The 12,876-nt window shown below is 43.3% G+C and overlaps 1 protein-coding gene across 1 annotated transcript in view; it reads left to right on the forward strand.

Annotated features, from left to right (window-relative positions):
• Nucleotides 1–3,164: 3,164 nt before the first annotated feature.
• Nucleotides 3,165–12,876, forward strand: part of LOC106821626 (sorbitol dehydrogenase-like) — a 14,752-nt gene continuing 5,040 nt past the window's right edge. The window contains 9 exon segments of the mRNA XM_014826521.1: nucleotides 3,165–3,276; nucleotides 8,747–8,911; nucleotides 9,101–9,126; nucleotides 9,129–9,200; nucleotides 9,202–9,263; nucleotides 9,530–9,584; nucleotides 9,586–9,649; nucleotides 10,183–10,210; nucleotides 10,212–10,246. Of these exon segments, the coding sequence (XP_014682007.1) occupies nucleotides 3,165–3,276; nucleotides 8,747–8,911; nucleotides 9,101–9,126; nucleotides 9,129–9,200; nucleotides 9,202–9,263; nucleotides 9,530–9,584; nucleotides 9,586–9,649; nucleotides 10,183–10,210; nucleotides 10,212–10,246 (619 nt within the window).

Below are 12,876 nucleotides of genomic sequence, written 5' to 3' on the forward strand. Positions count from 1 at the left end.
TACTTCTGTGTTGCAGATGAGCATTTGACCGGCATTTACAGGTGATTATAGGCGAAATAGAGTAGAGAAACATTAAGAATAAGACTTTGGTACTAAATACATTTCGTGATTATTTACCTTCTTTCTTTTTTTATTGAGACGTTCCAAGTGCCTGTGTACATAACAGTGGCACTAAGTGACTAACACTGTAAGTGTAACAGTAACACTAACAGTAACAGTAACAGTAACAGTAACAGTAACACTAACAGTAACACTAACAGTAACAGTGACACTAAAGCCTGGCGCACATTGCCGAACATTTTCCCGAACAAATCTTTTTGTCTGGCAATGTGCGGGTGGACAATTGCTGAGCGCACATTGCCGAACATTTTGCAGCGAACAATCTCGTGGCGCCGTCTAGTAGCTCTGTGTTGTAAAGAGTCACGCGATGGGCGCATGATTGGGCACAAAAATCATGTGACCACATATCGTGCTGCTATTGGTTACTACTTTACAAATGTTCCTAGAATTGTTCGACATTCAGCGCACATTGACGACCATTCGACAAACAATGTTCGAGATATCAAACATTTCCGATCTTCAGAAACATTGTTCGGAACAAATGTTCCCCTTACGAACCTAGAAAATTCGAGCAAGCTAGGCTGAAACGAAAACACAGCAGGCACTTTGCGATGCTCCTCTATTTCTGAATAAACGTTTGTAGCGCCATCTTCAGGCGATTAATAGCGTCGTGCAGGTGCATGGTTTCGTAAAATTGTTGTAAATAAGACTAAGAGCTTGTTTGATTTGTAAGCGCAAACTAAAAACTTGACTGTGTAATTAGGCATAGCCAGTCCCAGCCAGGATCAACAAAAAGGTAACAGTGTTTCGACATTTGCTTCGAAATCTACAACGATCTCGTCAAGCCTAATCAGTAATGGCACTACCGCCTACTACTACTACTACTACTACTACTAGTACTAGTACTAGTACTAATGCCTACTACTACTAGTACTAATGCCAGTAATGGTAAATAACACATGACACTGTTAGTGTTACTGTTAGTGTTAAGCCCGGCGCACATTGCCGAACATTTTGCTCAAAAACATTATTGTAGCAATGTTCCATGAAATGTTCGGCAATGTGCGGTGAAAAAAGTCGCTCACTAAGACTAGTAATACTAATACTAATAGTAATACGACCATAACACTGCGTAAGTTAGCTACGACCTTGGCTTGTGCAAATAAAGAACCGGCCTGGCCTGAAAACGGTGCCTGGCCGATTTCGCCTCGACTTACCATGCGAATATCATTTGGCCCGTAGAGAACGCAAGACAGGTTGGATTCCATATCCGAATAATTTGTGTATGGCAATTCGTTTTCTTCCACTCTACCAACGTAAGGCTTAGAAGCAGAAATCACCAAGTGACACGGTACAAAGGTTAGACAGAAAACAGCAGGCTTACGACATTACTTTTCTGTCGTACCCAAACTTGGAATCTGCACAATTTCGAGATTGTGCAGCAATTGTGCTGCCCAAACTTCAGATTCCCTAGTTTGGCTGACCAATCTCAAGATTGGGCAAACTAAAAACAGTCGGTGATACAACAACCGCTCATAGCGAGTGTGTGGCGTGCGTGGTGCAAACTAGGAAGAGATTTATCTCATATTTATCCAATTATTTATTATAATCATTTAATACTTATACAGAGGTGCCAATTAAACACATTGAGGAAAGAAGGTATACGACCTTATAGTTTATGATATAACATTTGAAATCCTAATAATCATATGTTTGTGCAAGCTCTGTTTACCTCTGTTTTCCCAATCTCAAGATTGGTTGCCCAAACTGCGGATGCGCTGAAATTCCAAGTTTGTGCAAGATTCCAAGTTTGGGCACAACAGTGACACTGACAGTGACAGTCACAGTATCTGGTGTGGGCGGCAACCGCCCCCTCCCCCATCATCATGCTTTATACGCGCGTGTTGCAGTTGCTAAATTTAGTGAAGTACTCAAGTAGTCTTAGTGAAGTAGTTCGAGCCGACGCAGACCCCAGTAATGGGTATAAATGGGTATAATGGGGATAAACCCGCCCTCTCAGATTAGCAAAGCGGAGTTATAACGTCTGCATTTGCGTACTATAAGTGAAGATGATCGTTATAGCCATCTTTGCAGTAAATGTCATTTTCACAACGTGTACCATGTAATATGATGATTTCAGACTTGCTTGAATTTTCTATATCCAATTTGATAGTAATACACCCGAATGTGGCACTGACCTATGTCACAGTGACTGTGCACGTGGGTTACAATGGTTATGCATGCACGTGATTCCATCGAAAACTGCTATGTTCTGCATATTGGTCCAACTTTAGCCATAATATTAATAATCATTATTAAATATGAATCCACAACCATAGACCTGCCAAGAGACGAGCCAACTTGTTAGATGACCAGTGCGTTTGTAGAGCATTCGTGTTCATATAGTTTGGTTATAAGGCAGCTCTGCTTTTTAATTGACCCCTGGAATCCTGTCAATGCATGAGTGCATCCAGCACTTCAAATTTCAGCAGCAGCAAGAGCGTCAGTACATTTATCAGTGTGGCTTGGCATAGCTATTTCGCATTACATATACATGTTTACATGCACCTTTGTTTGCGGAAAGTGGCCAAAATCATATTACCCACATGCTAACCAATGCAGTATCAGGGTTCACTCCAGGCCTTTAATGCATGTCGGGTCTGACATGTCTTTAAAGCTGAAGCTAATTTGGGACATCTCATAAATCCTCTGACATGCCTTAATTTTCAGCCGTTTGCTTTTGAAAATTCATGCATAATTATGATGTGTTTTCAGAGCTTGTTGGAGATGCTTACAATAAGCATAATTGACTCCAATTAGTTATTGGATAGAATTTCCCTATTGGCTAAGATGCCTTCTGTAATTTGTATTGAGAAGCATGAGTATATAATATGTTTGCTGCACGGTATCTTGGATAAATGCAAACTGGAAACTGTTTGCACAGTCACATAAATGCTGAAGAATAACCATGTTTGCTTTATATGCTTGCTTTAAATGTAAATGTAATAAACTTTGAGTAAATTTATATGTAATGTGTACCTAGATGGAATAATGCATCTTTGCCAAAAAGGCATTGACAGGGCTATGTTATCATATATCCAGACATGCTCACTCCACAAGCCACACCAAATGGTATATATAATGATATATTACCCAACTTGAATCATTACCTTCTTTTGCAGGAAGACAGAAGCATTCCGCTTCCTGGTAAACATGGTAAGTTAAACAAATATTTATTGAAAGGAAACTATCGTGGTTAAGTTTGTCTGATAGCATATATATACATGTGCTCTACCGTTCATAAATACCTCCAGTCAGGCATCAATAAATTTTAAACTTTAAAAGCAAATATATATGTCACAGTAATTTCTACGCAACCAAGAGAAGCTTGAAAGCACGTGATGTGGTTTGAAGGAGCCCTTATACACTCTCACTGTGGTATTTACAGGTGTTCACATGCACTCTCACTGTGGCATTTGCAGGCGTTCACATGTACTCTCACTGTGATAAGTACAGGCAGTGCTCAAATAAGCATTGTCCGGTTGTCTGAGACAACCAGAATTTGCGCCGGACAACCTAACCAGTCTGAGACATTGTCCGGTGGACAACCAAGAAAATTGTGACGAAAAACGCACTTTATTTATATTTTTCTGACCGCGAATTGAATTTCTTTTGGCTGTCGATCGGCCTGCATTGCGTCCATAGCTAGTGTTGTTTTGCGGCTTCTCATTGGTCAGCAATGCCGTGTAATAGGGGTGCTTTGGCCAATAAGTATGCGTATCACAACTCACGTTCGTCGCGACAACAAATTTGACTCTGTGGACAAGTTTCATCGGCGAGTAAACAGGTAACTACTTATCGATGACTACAAACGATTTTTCTGAAGAGACAAATGACTTGTTGTTGGTAGATTTGTTGTGGCAATGATGTAATCGAATCTGCCTGAGAGGTAAACATTGACTAACTGGACGGAGTGTGTCAGCGATAATTGAGGTATTCTATAGCTAGCCATGTCAAACCATTAACAATCAACTCATTAAAAATTAAAAAACAAACATGCAGTGAGTCACTAAGTATAGCTGTTCCAGTTGTTAAGAATGATATCAATTTTGAAACAGACTTCTTATCTAGGTGAGAAGAAAATTATATTTTTTTATACAAAACGGATTCTATTCAAATGACAATGATTAAAGGAGCCTAGGTTTGGATTCTAGACAAAGTTCTGTGTTCCATTCGCATTGATTCAATGAGACCTGGAATACATTTTGCATGATATATTCAGTTGCAGCTTGAATTTTTATTTAATGGGTATATACTATATAGTGATTATTGTAGCCAATGTCCTTTAGTATCCAGTCATATGAGTCACACTGCAATAATATTATTATACATCTGAATGATCTGGTCATAAGTGGACCAATTGATAATAATATTATTGCAGTATGACTCATTAAGTATGAGTGAATACCCTGAAACCCGATGTCTTGCATTTTTATGAACCAATTTTTTTTTGCTAATGTCAAGACTCATGCAAAAGAAGATTAACTAGTCACGATGACCGTCCTGATTCATGCAAAATTTTAAGTTTACAGGTTGAAATAAAATAAATTTAAAGATATCACTCCTACAGTATGTTTTTGGGCAGTGGCGTAGTTGGGGGGGATCCATGTTGATCCAAGTTAAAAAAAAAATGTTCTACTAAAAAAATAACTGTTGTAGTCAGAATGAAGGCTGTACATGTACTCAAAGGTGCCGCAAATACCATCTCCTGCGATCTACATTTTCAAAATTTTCTGGGGGAGGACCCCATGTACCTCCCCTCCTGTTTTTCAACCCCCCCCCCTCCTTGGAATCTTAGACCCGCCACTGAACAATTACATATCTTGTGAGCAGAGAACAATGAACAAAAATGTCGCCTTTTCGCATGGCGCCCAAAACAAAGATTGCAGAGCTGAGAGGTAGAGGAGCCGTAGGGTGTGGAGAGGGAGGCGGAGGAGCCAAATATTAAGTCATCCACTATTTTGCGCAGTTCGCTGTTTTTGGCCCCCCTTGTTAAAAAATCCTGGCTACGCTACTGTTTTTGAGTGTTTTCTGATCATATTATTTTGTGATTGAAAATAGGAGATTTGGGGATATTTTTTGGGACAACCAGAAATTGTTGCGGACAACCACATTTTTTTTCTTATTTCGAGCACTGACAGGTGTGCACGTGCACTCTCACTGTGACATTTGTAGGTGTTCACATGCACTCTGACTGTGACAAGTACAGGTTTTCACATGCACTCTCACTGTGGCATTTACAGGTTTTCAGATGTACTCTCACTGCGACAAGTACAGACCTTTTGTATTCTAACAACCCACTTTATCCCAATACCTCAACATCCTTCTTTTTCCTCGCATTTTTTTGGTGGATCACTTAGTTTTTTGCACATTATAATCCTATAGTCCACTGGAACTTAGCAGCACCTGCAAATGCCAGAGTGGGAGTACATGTGAACACCTGTACTGTGTGAGTGTGTACTACTACTAGTGACAGTGAGAGCTCATGCATGTGAACACAAGGTCTGTAACTTGCTCACATAAGAGTACATGACCTGAACACTGTCTGTTGTCACAGTGAGAGCTGCATGCATGTGAACACAGTCTTGTACTTGTCACAGTGAGCTAGTACATCTGAAAACCTGTAAATGCCACAGTGAGAGTGCCATGCATGTGAACACAGCGATCTGTACTTGCCTCGCAGTGAGAGTACATCTGGAAAACCTGCTAAATTTGCCACAGTGAGAGTGCATGCTGAAAACCCTTTTTTATTTTTTTTTTTTTTTTTTTTCTTTTTTTTTTTTTTTTTTTCTTTTTTTGTTTTTTTTTTTTTCCTTACTTGTCACAGTGAGAGTGCATGCATGTGAACACAGGTCTGCTACTTGTCGCAGTGCAGAGTACATTCTGAAAACCTGTAAATGCCACAGTGAGAGTGCCATGTGAACACAGCNCAACCTAAACCAGTCTGAGACATTGTCGGTGGACAACAATGAAAATTTGTGTACGAAAAAACGCACGTTTTATTTATATTTTCTGAACGCGATTGATATTTCTTTTGGCTGTCGATCAGGCGCTGCATTGCCGTCCATTAGCTAGTGTTGTTTTTGCGGCTTCTCATTGGTCAGCAATGCCGTGTAATAGGGGTGCTTTGGCGCCAATAAGTATGCCGTTATTCACAACTCACGTTCGTTGTAGCGACAACAAATTTTGACTCTGTGACAAGTCTTCATCGGCGATGTAAAACAGGTTAACTACTTATCGATCACTACAAACGATTTTTTCTGGAAGAGACAAATGACTTGTTTGTTGCGTAGATTTGCTTGTGCCAATGATGATCGAATCTGCCTGAGAGGTAAACATTGACTAACCTGGACGCGAGTGTGTCAGCGATAATTGAGGTATATTCTATAGCTAGCCATGTCAAAAACATTAACAATCAAAATCTATTAAAAATTAAAAAACAAAAATGCAGTGAGTCAGTAAGTATAGCTGTTTCCAGTGTAGAATGATATTCAATTTGAAACAGTTCTTATCTAAAAGGTGAGAAGAAAATTATATTTTTATTAGTTACAAAAACGGTATTCTATTCAAATGACAATGTATTAAAGGAGCCTGGGTTTGGATTCTTAGACAAATGTTCTTGGTTCATTCGCATTGATTCAATGAGACCTGGAATCACATTTTGCCATGATATATTCAGTGCCAGCTTGAATTTTTATTTAATTTGGGTATATACTATATATGATATATTGTAGCCAAATGTCCTTTTTAGTATCCAGTTCATATGAGATCGACACTGCAATAATATGTATCTATACATTCTGAATGATCTGGTCATAAGTCGGACAATTGATAATAATATTACTTGCCAGTATGACTCATTAAGGTCATGAGTGAATACCCTTGAACCCGATGGTCTTGCATTTTTTTATGAACCAATTTTTTTTTGCTATGTCAAGACTCATGCCCCCCAATAGAAGATTAACTAGTCACGCATGACCGTCTGATTCATGCAAAATTTTAGAGTTTACAGTTGAATAAAAATAAATTTAAAGATATCACTCCTACAGTATGTTTTATTGGCTAGTGGCCATAGTTGGGGGGGGATCCATTGTTGCATCCAAGGGTTTAAAAAAAAAATGTTCTACTAAAAAAATAACTGTTTGTAGTCAGAATGAAGCGCTGCTAGCATGTATCAAAGGTGGCCGCAAATACCATCTTTCCTGCACGATCTACATTTTTCAAAATTTTCTGGGCGGCGAGGACCCCATTGTACCTCCCCTCCTGTTTTTTACCCCCTCTCCTTGGAATTTTTAGACCCCGCACTGGCAAACAATTTAACATATCTGTATGAGCAGGAGAACAATGAACAAAATGCTCGCCTTTTCGCCATGGCGCCCAAAAACAAAGATTGCAGAGCTGAGAGTAGCAGGAGCCGTATGTTAGGGTGTGGAGGAGGGAGGCGGAGGCAGCCATTTAAAAATATTGAAGTCATCCTCTTATTTTGCGCAGGTTCGACTGTTTTGGCGCCGTCCTTGTTAAAATAATCCTGGCGTACGCCACTGTTCTTGAGTGTTTTTCTGATCATATTTTTGTGATGAAATAAGATTTTGTGGGGATATTTGTGTTTGACAACCAGAAATTGTTGCCGGGACAACCACATTTTTTTTCTTATTTCGAGCACTGACAGGGGCTACACATGCACTCTCACTGTGACATTTGTAGGTGTTCACATGCACTCTGACTCGTGGACAAGTACAGGTTTTTCACACTGCCACTTCACTGCTAGGCATTTACAGGTTTTCAGATTGTACTCTCACTGCCGACAAGTAACAGACCTGTTGTTCACATGCACTTCTCACTGTGGCATTTACAGGTTTTCCAGATAGTACTCTCACCTTTTTTTTTTTTCTTTATCCCAACAAGTACAGACCTGTTGCTTCACATGCATGCACTCTCACTGTGACAAGTAAACCCAAAAAGGTTTTTTTTTTTTTCAAACATGCACTCTCACTGTGGCATTTACAGGTTTTTCAGTGTTACTCTCACTGCCGACAAGTACAGACCTGCCTGTTCACATGCATGCACTCTCACTGTGATTTAACAGGTTTTTCAGATTACTCTCATTTATGACAAGTACAGACCTGTGTTCACATGCATGCACTCTCACTGTGACAAGTACAGGTGTTCACATGTACTCTTACTGTGACAAGTACAGACCTGTGTTCACATGCATGCACTCTCACTGTCACTAGTAGTAGTACACACTCACACAGTACAGGTGTTCACATGTACTCCACTCTGGCATTGCAGGTGCTGCTAAGTTCCATGTGCGCGACTATTAGGATTATATGTGCCATAAAACTAGTGATCCATTGTGACGTCAACGGGCGTGATGTGCCTGCAAAATGTCTGCCAACACCGCATGCTGTAACTTGTAAGCTGACCATTACAAAACATCTCCAGCAGTCGTGTCTTGTCGCGTCACGCGTTGGGTGGGGGTTCTGGGCCCAAAACTGACCGCCGGCCGTGATGTTGTCTGAGAGTGCCTAAGTGCTAGATCTTGTTCCAGAGCTCGGCTCTAGCATCTCAATTTCTAGCACTTGTCGCTAAATCATAAATACGTGCGCGTGTGCTTGTTTTGTAGAAGTGCAGATTCGTATGAACTCGGTGGGCATCTGCGGATCGGACGTCCACTACTGGAAGCATGGACGCATTGGAGACTTCGTGCTCACCTCACCGATGGTGCTGGGTCACGAGTCAAGTGGAACTGTGTCGGCCCTGGGCGAGAATGTTACCAGCTTGAAAGTCGGTGAGGCTCTGAATTTTCCAGATATAATAAAACTGTAGGTGCAGACATTTATTCTCACATACGTATAATTTGTGTGTATGTATACACACACACATGCACGCACGCACGCACGCACGCACGCACGCACAGATATATAATGATAAAATCTCAATATTAACTATATATATTTTATTCAATATTCCAACTTCAGTGATCGCGTTGCCATCGAACCAGGGAGTTCCATGCCCGCATGTGCGACTTCTGCAAGACCGGTAAATACAACCTGTGCCCGGACATTGTGTTCTGTGCCCACACCGCCCATCGACGGCACACTGGCTAACTACTACGTGCATCCTGCGGACTTCTGCTACAAGTGCGTGCAATAAAATTTCTGAAACGAGATTAATGGAAGCGATATCAATTTCAGCAATGTTCTAAGTTTGTGAATGTAATACGCATAGCGTAATTATCCGAACCGATCAGCAAATGAATATGAATGTGAAATTCATAAACTGAGTGATTCGTTAAAATTAATTTAAATTCATGCAGATGTTAATCAACGATTACAAAAACTGAATGAGCGAGTGATGCAACTTTGAACGATTACTGATCAACATTTCCTCATTTGCGTTTTGGCAGACTGCCAGATCATGTGAGCTTTGAGGAAGGAGCCTTACTGGAGCCGCTAGCTGTTTGGTGTGCATGCGTGCAGGAGAGCTGGAGTCGGCATTGGGAAGCGTGTGCTTATTTGCGGAGCTGGTAGGTAACTGCTATCTAGATTCTAGACCCACCACCTTTCACTAAATTATTTATTTGCCCTGAAATGTGGGGCTCATTGTCAGTAGCATCGTAAAGTTAAGGCTAATGTCAAATATCCAATACGTGAACAATCGCTCACCTGTCAATGTTTGTTTTGGTACAAAATCGGTAGGTAAGTAGGGTTTCTGGCTTGTTTCCCATGAAAAACACAGGTTTTACTAATCAATATAAAATATAATACCCACTATAATTGCAATCCTTTGTGCAATAATGTTTTTTCTGTAATCTGTTGTCTTACTTTTTTTTAAGGTTTTATGTATAGAAATGTTGGTATAAAGAGTTCAAAGTCCATTTCCCATTAGTAACAAGTTTCTAAATGCCATGTGAGAAGTGATGCTAAGCTGTTGAGATTTGAGCTTTCATACGTAGTCTCATTTTCCCCTATTTTGATAATTATTTTTTAAATGTGATTTCCATCTTTGTGAAACAGCTGTATTATTTGTATTATGTGACAGAGTGGGTGATTGTTGCAGGGCCTATCGGACTGTTAGCTTTGCTGACGGCAAGGCTATGGGTGCTGCGAAGTTTGCATTACAGGTAAGGTTGCATGCAATCACACCGTGTCTGTAGGCATAAACAAGTGGATACATATCAGGTCGGTGTAGACAAAAGCAAATTTCAAATGTTTTCCTCTTTCTCGCCCTCCCTCTCGCTCTCTTTCCCTCCCTCTCTCTCGCTCTTTTTCTCCCCCTCTCTCTCCTTTCTCTCCCTCCCTATCTCTCTTCCTCTATTGGTTTTAATTATTATTTTATTTATTTTTTTATGTTTTATTTTCTTTCTATGTATTGTTTTTTTTAATTTTTTATTTTTTTTTCTTATTAAATCTTTTTTTGTTATTTTTTTTTTTTTTTTTTTTTTAGTATTTATGACCCATCTCACTGACTATTTTTTCCCTCTGACACTCGCATCTGTCTCGTGTTCGATTTACTCTACAAACTCGCTGACTCTCTCTCTTTCTCTCACACTCTCCTTTCTCTCTCCCTCGCTCAATCACTCCTGGCCGCCCGCCTGCCTGCTTCCTCCCTTCCTCCCTCCCTCCCTCTCTCTTCCTTCCCCTCTATCTCTCCCTCGCACTCGCACAAACTCCCGATCCTTCTATATCCATTGCTGCATCTCTATCGCATGTGCGTGCGCTATCAAGCACTCGCCCTCCTCTCTCTCCCACAAACTGCCTATCCCTCCATATTCATCACTGCATCTCTCTCACACCTGCGCCGGTGCGCTTAAACGAGCACTCTCTCCCTCTCTCGCTGCATCTCTCTCACCACACGCTCATGCCGGTGCGCAAATCGAGCACTCTCTCCCTCTCTCACGTGCCAATCTCTCTCGCACGCGCCGCTACGCTATCGAGCACTTCTCTCCTCTCTCGCTGATCTCTCTCGCACACGCACGTGGGCGCAATCTAGCCCACTCTCTCCCCTCTCTCGCTGCAATCTCTCTCACCACACGCTGCTGCGGCATCGCAGCACTCTCTCCCTCCTCTCCGCTGCATCTCTCTCGGCACCACGCTTCTCGTGCGCATCTAGCACTCTCTCCCTCTTCTCGCTGCATTCTCTCTCGCACACGCGCACTGTGCGCCAATCGAGCACTCTGTCCCCCTCTCTCGCATGCCATCTCTCTCACACACGCCTGTGCGCAATCGAGCACTCTCTCCTCTCTCGCTGATCTCTCTCACACACGCCCGGCGCAATCGAGCCACTCTCTCCTCATCTCTCGTCTGCATTCTCTCCACACACGCGTGCGCATCGAGCACTCTCTCCCTCTTCGCTGCATCTCTCTCGCACGCGCTGTACGCTATCGAGACACACGCTGGTGCGCAATCGAGCACTCTGTCCCTCTCTCGCTGCATCTCTCTCACACACAGCAGTGCCGCAATCGAGCGCCCACTCTCTTCCCTCTCTTCGCTGCATCTCTCACACACCGCGTGCGCAATCTAGCACTCTCTCCTCTCTCGCTGATCTCTCTCCACACACGGCAGGTGCGCAATCGAGCACTCTCTCCCTCTCTCGCTGCATCTCTCTCCACACGCCGTGCGCCAATCGAGCACTCTCTCCCTCTCTCGCCTGCATCTCTCTCACACACCGCTCGTGCGCAATCGCAGAGCACTCTGTCCCTTCTCTCGCTTGCATCTCTCTCAACACGCGTGCGCTATCGGAGCACCTCTCTCCCTCTTCTCGCCCTGCATCTCTCTCACACACGCTGTGCCGGGCAATCGAGCACTCTTCCTCGCTCTCCCTGCCATTCTCTCTCACACACAGCCAGTGCGCATCGAGCACTCCTCTCCTCTCATCGCTGCATTCTCTCTCACACACGGACGTGCGCATCGAGCCACTCCTCCCTCTCTCGCACAACGTCGTGCGCAATCTAGCACATCTCTCCCTCTCTCGTGACATCTCTCTACACACACGCGTCAGCTATCGAGCACTCTGCCCTCTCTCGCTGATCTCTCTCGCACACTGCGTGCGCTTCGAGCACCTTCTCTCGCTGCATCTCTCTCACACACGCGTGCGCAATCGAGCACTCTCTCCCTCTCTCGCTGCATCTCTCTCACACACGCGTGCGCAATCGAGCACTCTCTCCCTCTCTCGCTGCATCTCTCTCACACACGCGTGCGCTATCGAGCACTCTCTCCCTCTCTCGCTGCATCTCTCTCACACGCGCGTGTGCGCTAGCTAGCACTCTCTCCTTCTCTCGCTGCATCTCTCTCACACGCGCGTGCACAATCGAGCACTCTCTCCCTCTCTCGCTGCATCTCTCTCACACGTGCTGTGCCACATCTAGGCACATCTCTCCCTCTCTTGCGCTGCACTTCTCCGCACGGAGCGTGCGCTATCTCACGCCTCTCTCCCTCTCTCGCTGCATTCTCTGCTCGGTTTCCACGTCAGTTGCTCATTCTATTAACGCGATCATTTTATTATTGAAACGCACTGGCGCAATCTAGCCCTCTCTCCCTCTCTCGCTGCATCTCTCTCACACACGCGTGCGCAATCTAGCCCTCTCTCCCTCTCTCGCTGCATCTCTCTCGCACGCGCGTGCGCAATCGAGCACTCTCTCCCTCTCTCGCTGCATCTCTCTCACACACGCGTGCGCTATCGAGCACTCTCTCCCTCTCTCGCTGCATCTCTCTCACACGCGTGCGCAATCTAGCCCTTTCTCCCTCTCTCGCT

Source organism: Priapulus caudatus, unplaced genomic scaffold (genome assembly GCF_000485595.1).
Source record: "Priapulus caudatus unplaced genomic scaffold, Priapulus_caudatus-5.0.1 Scaffold5, whole genome shotgun sequence".
Classification (NCBI taxonomy): Eukaryota; Metazoa; Priapulida; class Priapulimorpha; order Priapulimorphida; family Priapulidae; genus Priapulus; species Priapulus caudatus.